We start from the raw sequence: 22,154 nt of genomic DNA, 5'->3' as shown, positions 1-22,154 counted from the left end.
CTGTGAAGGGCATAGTGCAGGTCTTGGGTGTGTGTGGGAAGAGAGGGCATGGAGGGTTCTGGAGCAGGACAGGGAGGAGCGTGAGACGTTGAGTCCAAAGCATGAGGGGCCAGAGTTTATCATGAAACAAGAGTGTGTGGGCTTTAGGGGGTCCACCCGTGGCTGTAATGTAAGGGGAGCCCTAGTCACAATGTCTATGGCAGAGGGGGAAGAGACCACAGACAGTGGACACCACTGGCCAGGATTCAAGAGACAACTCTGAGGCACAAGTCACAGAATTTGGCATGCTGTGTTATCTATCAGTAATATCACTTCTGGAGTTTTTTGAACCTTCAGGTCTATATTTTTTTTCCCTCAAATAATAGAAAGCATTTTCTTGTATTCACATATCCCCAGTTATTTTACATTTTACTCTGTGCAGCTAGAGAATACTAAACAAGAGATTAAAAACTGCCATTATGATGATAGAATGAGGTTTTATATATACATATATTCCATTTTTTGTATTTATATATGTTTTTGTATCATCAACAATCACCCTCCCCAGAGCACACACTGAGTAGAAGTCTATGAGCTTTGTGAGCACAGTTCCAGGAGAATTCAAGGAGCCCAGTCTCTGCCTGTGTTTCATTATGCTCTCTCACTTGACATTTCTGAATGCAAATATGTCTGACAAGTGTAAATAAGGGTGTCATGCCTCAGAGAAGTACCCATTTCCACCTTGCCATCCTTTATCATGTGTGTGTTCAGGGATGAATGTGCCATTTTCATCTTCTAATATTTTCACAGTTGGAATTTTTTACAGAGTGCAGCAGTGAGTTCTGTGGTTTCCAAGGTGAAGAAATGTATCTGCTTTTTATCCCTGCAGAATTCAGTGCATTTTTAAATACCTTGAAAAGATGCCAGAATCAGAAAAAGGAATACTCAGTGTTCAGCCAGCGGACAGAAGAAGCATCTGCAGCACAATACTTCCAGGTCAGGAGAGTTGTCCTGGGTGAAATGAATTGATTTGTTTCAAGGTGACACTCACCTGTAAACACACCTGGGCAGGGAGGTGGAGAGTGGAGAAGAGACAACTGATGTCCTATTGCGGTGGTTCTCAAAGCATGGCCTCCAGACCAGCAGGATCAGTATCATGTTGATTTAAATCCCCACTCTACCACTTATTGCATCATCAGGACTTGGGCAGGTTTCTATATCTTTCTAAGCCTCAGCTTCCTCAGCTGAGAAACATAATTCACTTGATTTTTGTGATGATTTAATTTGATTAGATGATGGCTACAAAGCACTTAGCATGGTGCCTGGCACACAGAAAGCTATACCAAATGGTGTCAGTTATGGTGATGATATTTATTACTGTAAGTGTTCATGGATTTAGATGAACCACATTACCCAGCTGGCTTGCCTGTTTCCATCAGGATTGCCACCTATACCTTCTCCTGGGATTCTCCACCTTTTGTCCTACTCCCAATTTCTAAGTTCTGTTTCTTTCTCTAGGGACTTTATTAAGGCAGGCCATCTCTTTTGGCCCTGGCCCCTTTCTCTCTTGATTCACTTCTTCTTGATTTGTACTCTCATAGACTCTAATTTAGGAAGACTTGGGCACTTATCAATATGTAGGCCTCAGTCTATTGTATGGAGCAGGAGTCAGAAGTCTGGAATCTACTTAGAATTCTATACTTTACATACAGGACCAACGTGGACAGGTTATGCATCCCTCAGAGTCTCAGCTTCTGTGTGTTAAAGCTATGGCTGCCTTGGCCAAATTGCTCATGAACCAGATGCTCATGACTGTGCTGCCTTTGTGGGTTGCTTACACACCCTCTTTTTTCTCCCTTTCTTGTAGTTTTATGGCTGTATTTCCCAGCAGCAGAACATGATGCAAGATTTCGTGAGGACAGCTACTTACCAAAGAGCCATCCTCCAGAACCACATTGACTTCAGAGACAAGGTAACACTAGTAGTAGGTTACTAATCTCATACAATATTCAGAAGGCTTTTCAAGACTAGAATCAGAATGACGCTTTGATCGAATTACCATATGACACAGCAATTCCACTCCTGGATATATACCCCAAAGATCTGAAAATGGGTATGGTATTCCAACAAATACTTGTACACAAATGTACAGAACAGCATTATTCAAAATAGTCAAAAAGTAGAAACAATCCAAATGTCCATCAACTGATGAACATATAAACAAAATGTAGTATATTTATACATGGAATATTATGACTATTATTCGCATGTGTGTTATCCATAACAAGAGATGCAAGGCTGATACATGCTGCAGTGTGGATGAATCTCAAAAACATGCTAAGGGAGAGAAGCCAGTCACAAAAGGTCATGTGGTTCCATTTATATGAAGCATCCAGAGTAGGTAAATCTTTAGAGACAGAAAGCACACTCGTGGTTGCCAGCACTGAGGGGAAGTGAGAAATGGAAAGGACTGCTTCATGGGTACAGAGTTTCCTTTTAGGATGATGAAAATGTTTTGAAACTAAATAGAGGTAATGATTTCACAATGTAATGAATATATTAAATGACACTAAATTATATACTTTAAAATGATTAGTGGTTAATTGATATTATGTGAACTTTGCCTCACTAAACATATTAAGCTTTGAGTGCCAGGAACTCAAGAGACTGAATGCACTATGTTTTGGTGCACAGAACAGGTAAGGAGCTTTCTTGCTACATAATGAATAGCTCTTCATGTGACACTCTACTTCAGTTTTTTCATAGACTCCACAAGTGCATGCATTTATTTCCTTCACGAAATTGATCTGAATGATGGCAAACACATTTTCAACTGTTTTCCATTATTCTTCTACCTGTTAAGCAGCCAAAGTGTTCAAAATCTAAACAGCTCATCTCTAAGGTAAGAGTACTAGTCAGAGGACTTATCAGAAGGTATCCAGTTTTGTATTTTCCCCTTCATTAACTGGGTGATCTCAAGCAAAACACTGAACTTCTCTGAGCCTCATAGGCTATTCTACTGCCCTGAAAATTGTAGATACATAGTCTTTGAGCTTTGCAGCATTAATTTTCTAGGAAGGATGTGTGAGAACATTGAAATAACGATCCAAATCCATATCATTTTGCAAAGACACGTAGCTGCTTATATTATCAAGAGATGATCTAACTTTTCTTTTAGCTCTATACTGGCAACTTGACTTGCTTTTGCCAATGGAATATAACAGAGGTGATGTTGTGTGAGTTCCAGAGCCTAGCCCCTAATGAGCCTTATAGCTTCTGTTCTCAACTTCTTGGAACCCTGAGACTGCCACACTGTGAAGAAGCTCAGTCTAGCCTACTGGAGTTGGGCGATCAGTCACTTGGAGGACTACTGAGACACCCCAACCAATAGTCAGCACCAACTTCCAGACTTGTGAGTGAGGTCATCTGGGGTCTTCCAATCTAACCAACCCTCCTACTGAATACAGAAACATGAACAAATTTGAGTAAGACCAACAGAAAAACTGCCCCAGCTTCTCACAGAATTGAGAGAACTTATAAATTGTTTTTGGTTTAAGTCACTAAATTTTGATGTGATTTGTTATACAAGCAACTCTTTCAGGCTGCTAGATTCAGAACTAGAGTTTATCTCAGGAGTTCTCTTTGCGCCCATATCCCCTTTTCCAGTTTGTTGACTTCAGGCCAACGTAGTATGGCTGGGTAGTATTTCAAATACTAGTCTTCTTGCCCAAACTGCCTGCTACTGTTTACTTTTCAGAGTCCTCAAGTGGTTGCTACATGCATTCTGTCCAGGTTTTGCAGCTGTATTTGGTGAGAGAGAGGGTGAAGTGGGCCTCCTCTAACTCACACAGGACAGGACATAACCCCAAAGCCAGATCTAGGTACTCTGGCAGGTGAGATAAGAGACAAAGGTAAGGCCAGAAATGACAAGGTTTGGCTAAAGAGTCTCATATGTCTTATGTTTGAGATGCCCGGGAACCTTGCTTTGCCAGTGGAATATGCTTGGTTAGCAATTGTGAAGTAAATATTTATAATGAAGAGAATCTGATTATGATAGATGGGCAAGATGAGAACAGAGAGAACAATTTGTTTCTTCTGTCACTTCAAAGTTGTAAGCTGTCTTGTTGACCTAAGGTTGATTTTTTCCAATTAAAAAAAATATTCAACTCTGAACTGTTGATTTATTCTCCATGGTTTGAGAATGTTTCCTAGAAATAATAGTTTTATTTAGGGAAATAATTTTTTTCTCTGTAAGGACTTAATCTGTAATCTATTTTCAATTATCTAAAATTTATTTTCTATGTTATCTATGATCTATTTATAATTCTGGTTACAACTTCTAAAGACCACTCCCCAGACTGCTAGTCATATTAACAATTTGCATTATAAGTCTTTCACAGATTTTTCACATGAGTTATGTCACTTGGCCATTTTGTTTGTATTTCTTTTCATCTATAACGATGAAGATATTGGACAAGACTATTTTTAAGGTCATTTCCAGCTATAGCCTCATTTTTTTTAAACAAAATATCTTTCTCCTGCCTGCCTCAAATGAGTTTATCTGCCAATGAAATAAAATAGGCACCCATCTGTTGGGGGTTATGAAGGTGATAATTAATCACATGGTTGATAATTAATTTTCTCCCATTCCCCCTTTGTATACTGAACCAATTCAGAAATAGACACAATTGTCAGGTAGAAACCACAATATCAGCTTTCTTGTTGGTATGGGTGTTTGGAGAAAGGGACTTATACCTGTAGCCAAATAAAACTTCCTATTTCTTCTCCCAGACTGAACTTTCACACTCACTTGTATGCTGACAACTGGTCTCCCAGACAAGTCCAGAGCCTGCCCCATAAGCCTCTCACATGGGGGCCTCAAGGGCACAGACCTGAGGAGAGGTGGGCAGGCTGGCCCCTCCCATGTGCCTGGGCTATGCAGCCTCAGTTCCATTTTCCAGTGTCACCAATCAGATGAATCATTCCTGCTGAGGGGAAAAAACAGGAAGGGTTTTTGACAGATGACCACTCGGACCTCCATTACTGCCCTCTCCTGGGATTGAATATCTCCTCCCCTCTGAAAATTGAAGGAGATAACCATCCCTGTTTTAGTGTCCCAGGAATCCTATCGGTCCTCAACACACCAGAGTTGGTCCCTCTACTGCAAATCCACCAAATCTATCACAAATCCAAAATTTAGTCCTTTTTAGCTAGGCAAGGTGGCTCATACCTGTAATTCATCACTTTGGAGACCAAGTCAGGAGGATTGCTTGAGACCAGGAGTTCAATACCAGGCTGGGCAACATAGCAAGACCCTAGCTCTAAAAGAAAAAAAAAGTTTCTTGTTTGATTTTATCATACTGAAGATCATTCTAGAATAAGCTCTGTGAGTTTGTGGAGGATGCTACTGTTTTCAAAAAACTTTTGTATTCTCTCTCATTAAAATTGGTTTAGAATGATCAATACCAATGGCTATTATTTATTGAGGAGCTTAGTACAGGCAAGCACCATGTTAAGGGCTTACCACACACTGTTTCCTTTCATATTCTTTACAACTTTATGAGATAAATACTAATATTATTGCCATTTTAGAGATGAGAGAATTAAGGCTTGGGAAGGTTGATAATATACCTGATTTTATACAACTAGAAATAAAAAGGTCACAATAAGACCGAGTTATTCTTCTTTAGAGCCTGCACATATAACCCCTAAAAGGCATTGATTGTGGGAATATTGGCAGAAATTGCTAAGGGAGATTTTTGTATCTCTAGGCCTAAGGATGGGATGAAAACATTTTGGTTACCTGAACATCCTCATAAATGTATGAGATAGCATTGCACAATGGTTACATTTATGAATTCTGGAACGAGAGGGCTAAGTTGAAATTCCGGCTTGCCCATTTACTATGAACCAGCCATAAACCTTTATTCTGTTTGTATTGAGATCTTGGGTGGGTTGTCTACAGTCTGTGGGCATTAGGTTTTTTTTTTTTATCTGTAAGAGTAAGATGATAATAAGTATGGGACAGAGCATGGATAGGGCTCAACCTTCCTCACACACTTTAACCACCAGATTTTGCAACAACACTCCTGTTGGAACCATCCTACAGACCACAACCTTGAAAAAAAAAAACTGTTACAATCAACAGTGTTTTACCATAAATCTTCCTTTGGACATAGTCCCTGCAAACCCTTCTCCCACATTCTCACAAGAACCAGAAAATATCTGAGTGTACCTTTGCTTCATTACAATACTAAAATCTCCAACCCAGGTGGGGCTTATCTGCCATTTTTTGTACATGTGGCATATGAAGAAATACAAAGGGGGACCCCCAAAAACTGGAATTTATTTATAAAAAATTGTGTATTTATTTTTCCATGTTTAAACTTCAGTCAACTTCAGAGTACTCTCCATTTGGTGTAATACACCTATCGAGACACTTTTTCCACTGTTCAAAACAGTTTTTGAACTCATCAGTTTTGATGTCTTTTAGCACTTCTGTCATTTTCTGTTTCACCTCTTTCTCATTGACAAATAAAACATTTCCCTTTGAGGACTTTTTTCATTCAGGAAAACAAGAAAAAGTCCCTTGGGGGCAAGATTTGATGAACAGGGACGGTGGGGCATAGGGGTCATGCTGTTTTTGATCAAAAACTGCTGAACACTGATCACCTGTTTGCCACAAAAAATTTGCTGAAGCCAAACACATTCGCTTGTAACAATACTAGCTGGTACACTGATGCCAATGGATTCCTAGAACACTTACCTAGCAAGAGAAGCCTATATCACAAGGGGCCTGCCTTTCAAAATGTAATTCTGTTTTTTGGGGGGATCCCCCCTCTTATGTGCCTACACTATGCTTATGTGGTTAAAATCCCTCTTTATAGCCAGTCACAGTGGCTCATGCCTGTAATCCCAGTGTTTTGAGAGGTGGAGGCAAAAGGATCACCTGAGCTCAGAAGTTGGAGAACCACTTGAGCAACATGGTGAGACCTCGGCTCTACAATAAATTAAAAAATCAGCCGGGCATGGTAGCACATGTCTGTGGTTCTAACTACTTAGAAGGCTGAAGTGGAAGGATCACCTGAGCCCAGCAGGTCAAGTCTGTGGTACCTGTGAGTGTGCCACTGCACTCCAGCCTGGGTGACAGAGTGAGACTCCACTCAAAAAAAGAAAAAAAAAAAGGATTAAAAAAAATCCAGGTGGAGGCAAGAGGATTGCCTGAGCCTAGGAGTTCAAGACTAGCCTGGGCAACTTGGTGAGATCTTGTCTCTACAATAAATCAAAAAATTATCCAGGCATGGTAGCATGGGCCTGTGGTTTTAGCTACTTGGAAGGGTGAAGTGGAAGGATCGCCTGAGCCCAGCAGGTAGAGGTTGTGGTGACCATGAGCATGCCACTGCACTCCAGCCTGGGCAACAGAGTGAGACTCCCACTCAAAAAAAAACCCTCTTTAACCATGCTAACATACCTCTCCTTTGACGTTACACCCCTTCTCTTATTACTAAGAGACCTGACAGCCCCCCTCATAGATCCAGCCGGAGAACTCTTCCTTTTGTGCTGTCACCCTTGTACAAGCCCCCAATGAAGCCTTGTCTGGGAACCTGTTTGGCCTCGTGTCAATTTCTGTTACTTGGGAGCCTAAGAACTTGTGGTCTGTAACAAAAGTAGTAACTACTTCTTAGAGTTTTTACAAGTTCAAGATTATATAATGCATATGAAGTGCTCAGGACATGGTCCATAATATAAACTCAATATATATTAGCAAGTATTATTATTATTGATGGTCTTGGGAAATGGTGCTGTAGTTTCTACCACTGCTATAACTTTAAAGCTTTCAAATCTTGATTTTTCATTCTGCCTCCTCCATGCAGTTTTAATGAAATTCTTTCTTGGCCAGAGCACTGCTGGCTGAGAACTCCATTTGGAATCCATCCAGGAAACTGACCCCGCTGGAACCCACCCCATCTCCCCTCCTTGGAGTCTCTGTTAATTGCCATCTGGCTATTTTTAGTTTCTTCAAGTGTGCACTGGGTACACGCAGGAAAAGTCCATCCTGCTGAGGGTGTGGGCTATGTGAGCTGTGGGGTTTTAATTTGGAAATGTTTTGACACTTCATTTGTCAGGGCACCAGTTGCTAGAAACTTGTGAGAGAATGCAGGAGCCGGGAGCTTATTATTTTTTTAAATCAGTGTTTTCACAAAGGGAGAATCCCCAGTTGCAACAGCTGCTTAGTGCATCCAAATGTGAATTTGGCTTAGGCAGAAGGGATTTAGGGATTTCAAGGCTTAAAAGAAAACATAAATAACAACAAACATGCAAAGCAACCTGTTCAGACTGTCGGCTGATATTCAGATTTGCAGAGTCTGAGCTTTGGTTCTTCTGATGTGGGTTTTCTTTGGTTTAGGCTTATCATCAGTTTGGTCAAAGGCCCTTGAGTCCATTGCTAATCCTGTTCTGAAATTCTCCTCTCACTTTAAAACACTGCACACTGCGGATTAACCTGGCACACTAATGAGGCCTGACCTTCATCGTTGACCGGAATAAAGGCTATAGCCTAGGCCTGCCACATAGTCCTGTCTGTAAGCTCTTGCTTCTTTCCATTTCTTCTAACCCTCTACTTCTCACCCTGAGCATCCTTGTTAACCCTGTGACAGCAGAATACTTGTTCAGAGCTATGAAGGGAAGTCTGAAGAGAAGGAAATGACTTGTGATTCCTGCTAGGTGCTTTGCATGTCCTATCTCATTTAATCCCTGTGTGTTACTCAGAGTTCTTAGCTGCCAACATCAGAAACCAACTCTGCTAATTAAAGAAAAGAAGAAAAAAGAAAAAAGAGTTTCCTTAAAGGGTGCAGGAACATAAGAGAACTGGGCTTCGAAGCTACACAACCAGAATAATTTTAAGACTCATACTGCAGAACTGATCTCAAGAAGTTAGCAGTGCAACCAGGCATAGATACTGCAATGTGCACAGCCTTCACCCAATACTAATCTTGAGTGTTGTCCTTGCAACTTCCCCTCTGATGCTCTGAAATGTGAGATTAGCCATGACCTCACCAGAGTGGATTTCTTGCTGTCCCACTTTGAGCTTCCTCTACAAAGTGTGTCTTATTGGCAGAGCCTTGGTCATTGTACTTTCTCTGGCGCCTTTACTTCCCTAGCAGGAGACTGATGGTGCCTTAGGACGTAGGGCACTCTCCAAACATAGAACAGAGGTTTAGATGCTGAGAGGCATCAAAGCATGGCAAAAGTCCACTATACTGTACATCAAACAAGTGCAATACATGTTGTAAGGCAAATAGTATAGATAAAGGGATCAGAGCTACAAAAATAGAATTAACTTGCTTTAGGGTACACAATTACTAAGTGACAGAGCGGTAATATTCAAAGCCTATACTACAGGATGATTTTGGTAGTGATAGAAAGCCAGTCTTTATATGTTCTAGGCTTATAAACTGATATTTTATTTATCTATGTAATTTGTGGAATGTGGAGGGGGGCAGTATGTGAGTAAAAACAGTGTGCTCACGTGTGTGTGTGTGTGTGTGTGTGTGTGTGTGTGTGTGTGTGTGTATATGGTCTTGTTCTATGACTTAGGCTTTGAAGACTGTTGAAGTTTTCTAGGACTGCCATAACAAATTACCACAGAGTGGGTAGCTTAGTACAACCAAAGTTTGTTCTCTCATTGTTCTGGAGGCTAGTAGTCCAAAACCAAGATGTCTGCAGTTTCATGTTCCCTCTGAAGCCTGTAGGGTAGGATACTTCCTTGCCTCTATCTAGCTTCTGGTGGTTGCTAGCAGTCCTTGGTGTTCCTTGGTCTATAGATGCATCAGTCCAATTGCTGCCTCTGTTGTTACATGGCATTCTCCCAGTATGCGTCAGTGTTTCTGTGTAAATGTATCTCTTCTCATAATGACACCAGCCATATTGTATTTAGGGCTTGCCCTAATCCTATGATCTATGTTAATTTGATTACCTCTGTGAAGACCCTATTTCCAAACAAGGTCACATTCACAGGTTTTGGATAGACATGAATTTTATATTTCTTGGTGGGTGACACTATTTAATCCAATATAGAGGCCTGATTCAAGTTAAGTTATGTGTCAAAATATAATTCATTCCTGGGATTATTCTCTGTAATAGAGATGAAGAGAAAGAAGCAAAAAAAGTGGGTCTAAGTTTTTTAATCCCAAATGGGACCCTCTACACAGATCTTCTACCTGTGAGTGAAGGAGAGATATATCTGTACCAGGGTCCTATGCTTAGATAGAATCCATTCCTAAAAGGTTACTGGAGATAGTTACCAGAGTCAGCAAAAGAAAATGGTTTCATTTGATATGAAAGCAAAGTGTAGCTCTCCACAAGAGCCAAGAAGACTGAATAAGCATTGGTCACAGACTGCTTTTTAGGGTAATTGGGGAAAAAGAAGCTGAGGGCTTTATGGTACAATGCAATAGGTGGATTTCTAGCCAAGATATCTGTGCTCAAAGCCAATCTCTGCTCCTTTCAAGATAGTGACACATGACCTTGATCTTTTCGAGTTTAATTTTAAATTGGGATAAGAACACTTAACCAAGTGGTGGCTGCAAAAATTTAATGAGCTTCTGATTAGAAAGTCTTAGCACAACTCTGAGATGAAGCACACATAATTGGGGAATCAAAATCAGGAATCATAGACCCCTCAAAGATTTTGCTTACCCAGGTTCATGTGTCAGGACAGACTGGGTTATACTGCCATAACAATCAACTCCTAAATCTCAGTGGTTGAAACCAACAGAGCATTATTTCTTGCTCACATTGTCCATTATGGGTAAGCTAGGGGCTCTGCTTTGTATAATTTCCTCTCCAGTACCCAGGCTGTTGGAACAGCCTCCATGCAAAACATTACTAGCTCCTGCTGCAAAGGGATGGAGAGCAAATCATACATGTAGTTCTTAAATCTTCCACCTGCCAGTGGCCTGTGTTACTTCTTATCACATTACATGGGCCAAAGCAAGTCATAATTTCAAAAAAGCAGAGGAATGCAATTGTACTTTGTGCCTATAAGGAGAACCAAAAATATATGGTAAATGTCATTAATGACTGTGACATCAGATAGCGCTTTTGCAAATTCACTCAAGTCAGAACAGGTTGAAAAGATAATAGTCTCAGTGTACCCACTATGCATGGGAGGGGGTTAAGAAAGAGAGGAACGAGGGATCAATATTTCATATAAAGAGTTTTATTAAGTTTAACTCCTACCTGGTGGTACCTACCCACTGAATGCAAAGCATTTTAGAAAGTTCTTAGGGTTGAATTTTCAAAACTTTCACTCTTCCTTTAAAACAATGCCATGAAAGACCAATTCAGAGTAACTACTGACTTGACTTATATGGAAGACTCTGTATGACACAGTAATTTCTAAAGTAGATGCCTTTGTTTTAATATCTGCTTTCCAGGATATGAATGTGAGCAAATAACAAGAATAAGGTAAGTAAAAAGCAGTTAATTGGACAAAACAATCAACTAATAAACTTCTCAAAGTTTTGTACAGTCATCCCTTGGTACCTGTGGGTGATTGGTTCCAGGACACACACTCCCAAAATACCAAAATCTGTGGATGCTCAAGTCCCTTGTATAAAATGGCATAGTATTTGCATGTAATCTACAAACATCCTTCTGTAGACTTTAAATCATCTTTAGATTGCTTATAATACCTAGTACAATGTAAATGCTATATAAATAGTTGTTATACTGTAGTTTTAATTTGTATTATCTTTATTGTTGCATTGCTACTTTTATTGTTATTGTTTTTAAGTTTTCAATTTGTTGGTTGAATTCTTGGAAGCAGAACGCACAGATACTGAGGACTGAATAGACTAGAACCTGTTTTTTTCTGGCACTGAACCAGAAATGGAGCTCTGATGAATTTGAAGCTTTTACTTAAATCCCTTTTTCCACTTAATTTTCTAAGTATGTAGTATTGGCATACCCACTTCAGCTTTAGAGTGGTGGCTTAAGTTTACCATTGAGAAGTTCCAGAAACCTAAAAAAGACAAAATCACATGAAAAGGTCAATAAACATATTGATTTTCCTGTAACTACCATCAATGTCTTAGCCCAGATTCCCTAAATTGCAGAGTATGAGGCAAAGGCTTCTGAATCAGCACTTTATCAGGGAGTGTAATCTCAGGACAGTAGAAGTAGGAGAAAGAAGGCAGAGAAGGAGGGAGGGCAAGTAGAAGGGAGTATGTTACCAAGCTGGCCATGACTTTTTGAAAAAAATTATTTCTTGATGTCGTAACGACATCTTTGAAGGGACCACATGAAGCCAATTCCATCCTCAAATAGTTTCTTGAGGGGAAGAAAAGGAGAATAATTTATCCATTGGTTGCCATCTCCCTTTGGTCAAAGTAGGCCACCACTAGGTATTAACTCCCTTACATTTCAAGAGTGCACATGCATGAGGGTCAAGTGTGTGCTGTAGTACTTGCTCCCACCTCAACAGAAACAAGAAAAGTCTTTTGTAGAAAGTAGTTGGCATGAATGAGTTGTGCACTATCTTGTTGTGCTGGTAAACAGTGTGAGGAATTTGGAGAATACATTACAAGAGGTTCCTCAGGTAGTAGTAGCTGTAACAGCAGCCGCAGCAATATCAACAATGAAACCTAGCTCCAGGTTTCAAAGATAAGTACAAACAATTTCTACAATCCCTTTGTCCAGACAGTGAGGCAAGAGTTTCATTCTGGCATAATGCAAAAGTTGAATGCATTATAATTAAACCAGGAACCTAGAAGTCAATCTACACTTTTTCTTCTCCTTTCTAGTCCTCAAATCCTTTAGATTCTATTAGTTCAGCATTTCTGCAACCTTCATACTTCTCTCTGTTCCACAACTAATGGCTAGTTCTCATTCTCATTGTATCTTTCCTGGAATATTGCAAAACTTTTCTGACTACCTTTCCTGCTTGTACCATTAAGATATCTTTGACTTCAAGTAGGAGAAAATCTCTACTCAAATTGGGTAAAACGATTATAGGGAATGTGACTCCATGGTGTTTGAATATGATTATTCTGAGCATCCCATACAAATTTAATCACATCCAGGAAATAGGAGACATCTTTTCTGTGTCTCTCTTTAGAAGGGAGGAAATCTTTCCCTTGGTCTCATTAACAAAGTTATATCACAAACTCAAGCCTGCACCCATGAATGGCAAGAAGACTAGAACTATTTATGATTGCCCTACACTAATCAGGATCCCCTCTTTGAGTTGAGATAGCGAACCACATGGAGGAGGGTACATACCCAATAAAACTGAAGTTTAGATTAGAAGGAGGGAGAGGGGACTGATGCTGGTTAGGAGCTACTAGGTTATGCTACCTCTCATCTGTGGCCCTCCAATCCATGCCACTAGTATAATGTCACTAAAATGCAACTATGAAATAATTGTTCTATTTGAAACATTTTCCCCCTGGTTTATTTTTGTTCTTTTTTAAGTTAAATTTTATTTTATTATAGAGATGTGGGGTACAAGTAAGGATTAGCTACCCAAGAAGGTTGCATGTGGGTGAAGTTTGGACCTCCAACTGGCCCTTACTTCCCCTGGTATAGAACTCTTTGTGTTGTTATGTGTCTCCCCCATCCCCACCACCCAGCAACTGCTTTCCAGGCAGGTCCATGTGACTGCTGATCCCTCCCTTGTGCTAATGTGATTAATGTTCAGGTCCCACTTATGAGTGAGAACACAAAAGGGAAAGAAAACCAACCCTATTAAAAAACGGGCAAAGCACATGAATAGATACTTTTTAAAATAATACATACAAGCAGCCAACAGATACATGAAAAAAAAATGTTCAGCCTCACTAATCATCAGAGAAATACAAATGAAAACTACAATGAGATACCATCTGACTCCAGTAAGGATAGCCATCATTCTAATAAATCAAAAACCAACAGATGCTGGTAAGGGTGCAGAGAAAAAAAAAATGCTTCTACATGTTGGTGGGAGTACAAACTAGTTCACTCTCCATGGAAACCAGTGTGACAATTCCTAAAAGAACTAAAAATTTACCTTCTATATGATCCAGCAATCCATCCCCTGGGAATATATCCAGAGGAAAATAAGTCATTCTACCAAAAAGACACCTGCACATGCATGTTTATTGCCACAATATTCACAATCACAAAAACATGGAACCGACCTTACTGCCCATAGAAAGTGGACTGGATAAAGAAAATGTGGTATGTATACCCAACGAAGTATTACATAGTCATAAAGAAGAACAAAATCATGGACTTTGCAGCAAATTGGATGGAGTTAGAAGTCATCATGCTTAGTGATCTATTACAGAAACAGAGAACTGAAACTTTTTGATGATCTTCTTTGCTTAAGAATCAAGCCAAGTCATGTACACAAGACTGTCTATGATCAAGCATCTGCCAGTTTCTCTAGCTTTTGCTCTTGCTATGTTCATGCCTTAATCATGCCCCCATTTCTACCCCCAGTACTCATATCATGCTCCTGATGCATTTACTGTCTTTCAAATGTGACTGGCTTTATCATTCTTAGGTGACTTTGTTCATACATCCTAAAGATTCTTCCTCTCCTGTCTTTCAAATTGCACAACACTGATTCGCTTTTTAATTTTCACTACCCAGGTCATTGCAATGAAGTCTTTCCAGACCCAGTAGTAAAGCAGACTATTCCTTCTTCATATTCACACTGTGTCTTTATATAATTCTATTATTGCCACCGAAACAATAATTGTACACCTTTCTTACATGTTCTTCTTACATGCCTCTCCCCCGTACCAGACAGTCATGTTCTATTTCATCTTTCATTCCCAGCACTTGGCAGTACTTGGCACAATGGATAAAAGGATAATAAACATACAATGAATTAAAGAATGCTGAAGGGTCTACAGCTGAGTGATTGTGTCCAAGTCTGTTGGGAGCACCTAAAGTGGGGTTAATTATGGGGAAATTAGCTAAGAGTGATCTACCTACTTTGTATATTCCCTCATCAGAGAGGAAAATAGTTGTAGAACTAGTAAAAGGGTAGTTAAAAGATTGCTGATGAGTTGATCTGTCTTCAGCCAGAAAACCAGACAGACTGCAACACAGGTGGCTCACAAGCACTAATTCTGAATTCTGCATTATTTAAACACAGACAACTCTCTGGGTGAAAACAAGCTTTGCTGCATGGCAGATGTAGAATTCTGTCTTATGAGGAGCTATCACTACAGAATTCTTCTGCCACAGTGAAAATGCTAATTATTTGAACCAGATTTAATTCCAAACTGCAAAGGCCGTAAGAGGATGTCTTCGGTAGCCCTTGAGATGCTATGGAAGTTTTCCTCTCTGATAAAAGCCACAGTAAGAGACGTGATGGGCTGAAAAAGTCTGTACAGTTTTCTCTTTCTGTTACTGCCCATAAGTGGCTCAGTGAACTTATCAGTCCATAGTGTAGCTATTGGAAGATTTGGATACCAGATGCAACATGTCAAGGTAGACAGGCTATGAAAGCCAACAGTGATGTTAAAGCACATGGCACTGTGCAAGAGCATGGGCCACATACCATTGTGGACCATCTAGTGGAGGTGACTATAGATGGGATACAATGAGGGCAGGAAGGAATGATGGCTATGGAAGTGCACAGGCAGGAAGGACACAGAACTTAAAAATACAGGGGTGCCAAAAAAATGTATACAAATTTAAAGTATGACATTTGCTCAAAAGATAGTGTTAAACAAATGAACTCTAGCATCACCGTGCAACAGGCAGGACAGCCAAAGAAAATGGTGGAAGCATGGTTGAACAAATGTCAAACTACACATTGCTACCGTAATTCGACTTCAAAAAGTAACACATAGATCACATCACTTAAAATGTGTATACATATTTTTGGCACCCTTGATATAAGGCATACAACAATAGCAGGCAAGCTGTTGTAATTTAGAGCAGTCATTGATATGCTCTAGCAAATAGAAAGTTAATAAATAATAACTGATATTACTTGAGGAATTGATTGTGGGATTAACAGGACTTCATTATTTGAGGACAATTATAAAAGGCTGGAGGAAAAAAAAAGGAAGCTAAGTGTGACCAATATTACTGTAGTCTGAATAGTACAAAGAGTAACTTAAAATTGAAGGCAAAGAGAGTGGCTAAGAGCATAGGGTTCGAATTAGGTAATTGTTAAAATCCCATCTCTGATTCTCAGCCTTCCTGTCTATAAAATGGATAAAATAATAGTACCTATATTATAGAATTGTCACCACAAGTAAATAAACAAATAAATAAACTGAGAAGGAAACCACAAAAAATAAAATAAGGTATTGCCTACAAAGTACTAGACAGACATACCATATAATAAAAATACACAACAAATAGTAGATAGAGTCAACCCTTCGTGTCCATGTGTTCTGCATCCATAGATACAATCAACCACAGGGCAAAAATATTCTGGGAAAAATAAAAAAGGACAGTTGTGTCTGTAGTGAACATGTACAGACTTTTTAATGTCATTTTTCCTTAAGCACTACATTATAACAATTTTTTACATAGTATCTACATTGTGTTAGGTATTTTAAGTAATCTAGAGATGATATAAAGTCTACAGGATGATGTGTGTAGATTATAGACAAATACTACACCATTTTATTTCAGGGATTTGAACACCTGAGGATTTTGGTATACTTTGGGAATCCTGGAACCAGGCCCCCACAGACAGCAAGAAACATCTGTATTTACTTTATTTTTACTCTTTTATTCAAGGGTAGTTTTTTTCACACATTCTTAAGGAACTGAATATTCCTTGTTGATTTTAATCCAGTAAATCCAAGTAAATAGCTTTGAACCCACTTGGAGCTATATCAGCCCTGTTCAAACATTTTGTAGACTTTCTTGTCCCAGGACACCACAAGGGCATGTAATTAAAATTATCTATACAAGCAAAATGATGACCTAACTTTATAATATGTTTAAAACTTTATTTACTAATAAATTCCCAGGCCATTTAGCCACTATTGCATGGACCAATTGTTGATTCTTCCCAGTTAGTTTTGTTGGAGATTTCATACCATTTTCTGGTGATGCTCTATAAAGGCCAGAAAATAGCCATGTCTACAGTTACTACCTGCGTATCCAACAGGCAACTGAGGATGAATTCCCTCTCTAGAAGAAGACTGTGCACAGGAGCTAACATTCATTGTAATGTAATGATAATATGGCAATGTCAAAAGAAAGTCATGCCTTGAAGGATTCTTCAGTTTACTAGATTGGAGAGGACTGGTTATGCTGGTATAAAGTGACTTCTCAGGGAGGTAACAGATTTGCACCACATTTTCTGAATCATCACTCTGTCCCTTATTTGTGGTGATGAAAGACATCTTTATTCATTCAGTTTGTTCAACAAAGATTCAGTGAGTGTGTCCGCTGTGTACCAGTTCCTATGCTATGTGTCAGGGACTTAACAGTGAGTGAGAAACAGATGGGGTCTGTCCTTTAATGAAGATTACTATCTGGGGTAGAGAGCAGACGTTAATCAAATAGTCATTCATTGCATGAAAAATTATACCTCTGATGAGTGTTAAGAAGAGCGTGAGGATGTGGTAAGAAAGCACACAACAGAAAGACTTAGCCTGGGAGGAGAGTGGGGACCAGGAAGTCTTCCCTGATGGAGATGTTTGTGATCCAAAGATGAGTTGGTGTAGCAGCCAGGGTCCCTGCAGGAGAAAGATACACACATGACAGAGTGTTTTAGGAGAGTTAAATAGCATGACTACTACAAAAATGTGTACAGAGTTAAGAAAACCAACAAGTGATAGTGAAGAACTGTGGCACCGGCAAGAGTATAGACCCGTTACCTGGTAGAGTTGGTTACTAGAAACCTGAGAGAATAGTCAGAACTATAAGAGATGGAGACCCAGCAAAAGCTTGACTTTGGGTAAAGGAGATACATCCAATCTGTGGAGACCCAGGATTGGGGAAGACAGGAGAATAAATAATCTGACTTTACTGTCCTCATTCCCTCTGACATCCTGTTGTCATTTCTCTTAACTGATCCCAGCTGGAATCTAATGACAAGGGAGTCCATATAGGTCAGGTTTCTGACAAAGAGCAGTAAGGAGAAGAGTGCAGGATAGATCCAAAGGAGCAAACAGAAGATATCCAGCAAAAGAATCATTGAGTAGGTTAAAAGAAAATATCACAAACTAATAACATAGAGTATGCAGTGGGGAGCACCCCAGGCAAAGGGAGTGGTATATACTAAGGCCCTGTGGCAGAAACAAGTGTGAAATCTTCTGAGGAGGACTGTGTCCAGCCAGAAAGATTTGACATAAGGCTACCTCAAATAGAAGAGTGTCATGTTCAGAGCATAGTCAAGGAAGAAGGCTGGAGATCATGAAGGGAAACAGTGTCAAGTATCAGATCCATGAGGTGATTTGTAGGCCAAGAATAAGAAACAGGTTAGAATGCAGAAGACCAGGAAAGTTGAATGAAACAGTTCAAGCTACAAATCTTGAATAAAGCAAGGGTACCCTGAGCTCATTCTCTTTGGGTATTGGTTTGTGATGCAAGAGTACTCCCAGAGTCAAAATGGTGGACAAAAGTCATAGGCCTTTTCAAGAGATATTTCAAAGTGATGCTGGAATTAGGAGACTGCCATTTTGGATTATCCTATTTAATCATTAAGGCAACACATAATTATTAGTGATTTTGGTGTTCCCCATGGTTCTGAATGATAAATAGGTGCTTAGAGATAAATGATGTGATTTCTGTCTTTGGGAAGCTCACAGGCTAAGCAGAAAAGACAACCGTGTAAAGAAATATTTGCCATATCCTGTGATAAGTGCATTAGAGAACTACACACAAGATACCAGAAAGCACAACTTAGACTTACTGGAGAAGTCAGGGACTGTAGACTCCCTGAGATGTGAGATTTGACCTAGGTCTTATAGGACAAGCTTTTCAGGTAGAAAAATGAAAGGAAGGAATGTTACCCAAGGGAAATGTATTGATCGCTGTATGCCAACTACTGAAACAAATAAACCCAAAATCTCAGTGGTTTGGCATAATAAAATTTATTTCTTGTTCATGCCACATCTAGTGTATTCTGAGCAACTCTTCCCAAAGTGACAACCCAGAGATTCAGGCTCTTTTCATCTTCAACAGGTGATCTTCAGTATCACTGCATAAGGAGCAAAGAAAGTAGAGAAGGTATGCTGAGTCTTTAACCACCTGGGCCCAGAAGTGACACTCATCACTTTTCCTCATATCCCATTGGCCAGAAGTAATCATGGTGCATGAAAATGCAAGGGGTGAGGAGATGTAGTCTGGCCTAAGCCATTACCTCCAAGTAGCTGTACTCTGAGAGAGCATAAACATCTGGTAGAGTGATGGCTTCTGTTGCCACAGGGAATTCCACACAAGGGAGCACAGAATAAAGTAAAGTAACATCATTCCTAGCTGAGAGTGTGTGGGGAAGAAGGGTGAAGGATATAGAAGAAGAGATCAGAAAGGTCAGTCATTGCTGGATTGCTCAGAACTCAGGACAACAGAACAAAGAGACCTCCTCCTCCTCCAGCTTCATGGAATTGTCAGAGATGTGATATGATCAGATTTGCATCTCTTCATAGTTCACCCTTTTCTCTCTTCTTTTGCTACACAAAAAGAAGGCAGTCATGATGTGAAGAGCTCAGTACTGTATTCTCATTTCAGCTCTGCCACTTACCAGCCATGTTACCTTGGGCTGGACTACTGAATGTTTCCAAGTCTCAGTTTCCTTATCAATATAATGAGCACAAAACTATCTACTCTCTATTCCAGGGAGGCATGAAGATAAAATAATATCAGGGGAACATCCTTTGGAAGCTGTAAACTGTTCTACAGATACAAGAACACTATTATTCTCTTTTGCCTCTGCCTGAGGAGAGATACTTTTTCCTAGTGCATGAAAGTATAACTTAATGTCTGCCAAGTTCCTCAAATATGCCCGGTTCTGTGATTATCTACCAATGCTAGAATAAAAAATAGTCAATATTATCTTCCGAAAGGACAAAGAAATACAATTAGAGAGAGCTCCAAGGCTTCCTAAGGCGCTATGTAAGAAAGTGTAATGGAATTATCTTTGTCAATGTCCTCTCTTCTTTCACAGCCTTGGAAACCCTAGCTGGAAAGGGCTGAGGTAGTATATTTCCATTAGTGTCTAAATATTTGCTTTCACCATAGAATTTATCCTTGGCCCTCCATAGCTTTGTTTCCAAAGCTGCTTGGCTTATGTAAACAAGGCAAAATGTTCCTCACACTTCTCATCCTCTCTCACCAGTTACATAACTGAAAATTCACTTGTCGAGATTTTTTAATATACATATAGGTGGGAAGCAGATTAATTATCTGGACAGTGTTAACAAAAGATCATATTTTTTTCAAGGCCTATTCTTTAATTTGAAATAGCCAAATTATTAAGATTATTTTGGCTTGCATATTTAGAAAATTGCCTCTAATTTTTCAGTATTTGACTAGATATTATGACCCAGGACTATTAAAGTATCTTTTTACCAACTGGACCAATTTTCTAAGAGCATATCAAAGATTGTAAGACTCCTCCCATCTCTGTCTGTTTTTCTCTTCTCATTTCCTTCCCCCTTCTCTCTCCTAATTTGTTTGTTTGTATAATCTGCAGGATATCAAAAACTGAAAAGCACTGTTCTAAGATGTGGTTTGTGCCACTCTGATAGATTAGACAAAGAGCTCTATTTACATATTTGTAGGGCACCTGTTCCCAGAGCATCCAGGTGCGATTTCCATTGCCTGTTAACTTTACATCCAAATTTTGGGCTATACTCGGAATCTAAGGTGCTGTAGTTTTAATTGAAGAAGGTTCTAGAAAGGTTCTTCTGAATGTGGTGCATCTTTCTTTGGGCTGCATATTGCATTATTCAACTTAACAGCCTCCACTTCCTAAATGGCAGTCATGAGTGTTCTTGCAACAGACCATGGCCACGTGAAGATGATGTATCTCCTGGGGAGAATGATGAAGAGAGAATGCTGGTATTTCTAAAAGTATAGACAGCCTGACAGCCAATTTTGGAGTCTGGATGACATTTTAAATTGGTAATGCTCCTAATTACCCAAACCCTAGGAATCCATATGGAATTCAGCCACAGCTCTAGATTAATATAAGTGAGCACTGTGAACCCATTACTAACAGCATGTTCTCTTAGAAAAGTGGCACAGTATCTGTATCAGCACAGTATGATATTGCAGTTAACACACACACACACACACACACACACACACACCCTCTCCCTCTTGATAGTACCTATTACTTAGAAAATTTTTCCCGTCATAATTTTTTTTTTAATTTTCTAAATTTTCCAGCAAAACATACTACTTTGTTTCCTTGTCAATTGCCTATTGGTATTTCTGTGTTGAAATGTCAGTTTTATAGAGAATGAATATAAATAAACAAGCACTGTATGATAATGTGAAATATGAACATGAAAGGCATAAATGTTCAGGTTCAACTCTTAGCTTCCCTACTTTATTGCCAGGGAAACTTGGGCTGGTTGTTCAATGTCTCTGATTTTCAGTTTTTCCACCTATGAAGTGGGCATCGTAATTCTCTCTACTCACTGATTATTTTGAAGATTTAATGCCAAGTACAATTTCTTGTTCAAAGCTAGTGCCAAAAGATGCTGAGAATAAATGTCACCAGCAAGACAAAAATACAACAACTTGAGCTGTGAGCAGTGCCTGTGCCTGTAATCCTAGCACTTTGGGAGGCCAAAGTGGGAGGATTGCTTGAGCCCAGGAATTTGAGACCAGCCTGGGCAACATAGTGAGACCTCATCTCCACAAAAAAATTTTTTTTAAATTAGCTGGGCGTGGTGGTGTGTGCCTGTAGTGCCAACTACTCAGGAGACCGAGATGGAAAGATCACCTGAGTCCAGGATGTCAAGGCTGCGGTGAGCTGTGTTTATACCACTGCCCTCCAGCCTGGGCAACAGAGTGAAAACTAACTCAAAAGAAGAAAGAAAAAAATAGAGCAACGGCCGGGCTCGGTGGCTCAGCCTGTAATCTCGTGCCTTTGGGAGGCTGAGGTGAGTGGATTGCCTGAGCCCGTGGGGTCGAGACCCGACTGGGCAGGCGATACCTCATCTCTACAATAAATCAAAAAATCAACCGGGCAT

At 39.7% G+C, this 22,154-nt stretch overlaps 1 protein-coding gene across 1 annotated transcript in view; it reads left to right on the top strand.

Moving 5' to 3' along the window:
• LOC103253341 (histone-arginine methyltransferase CARM1-like) overlaps nucleotides 1–22,154 on the top strand; it is a 147,347-nt gene that overhangs the window by 16,926 nt on the left and 108,267 nt on the right. Inside the window, exons 3-4 of the mRNA XM_021709420.1 lie at nucleotides 869–975; nucleotides 1,847–1,951. Of these exons, the coding sequence (XP_021565095.1) occupies nucleotides 869–975; nucleotides 1,847–1,951 (212 nt within the window). The remainder of the gene's footprint in view (nucleotides 1–868; nucleotides 976–1,846; nucleotides 1,952–22,154) is intronic.

Source organism: Carlito syrichta, unplaced genomic scaffold (genome assembly GCF_000164805.1).
Source record: "Carlito syrichta isolate Samal-C Ts95f unplaced genomic scaffold, Tarsius_syrichta-2.0.1 Scaffold222196, whole genome shotgun sequence".
NCBI lineage: Eukaryota > Metazoa > Chordata > Mammalia > Primates > Tarsiidae > Carlito > Carlito syrichta.
This window is presented reverse-complemented; position numbering and strand designations above follow the sequence as displayed.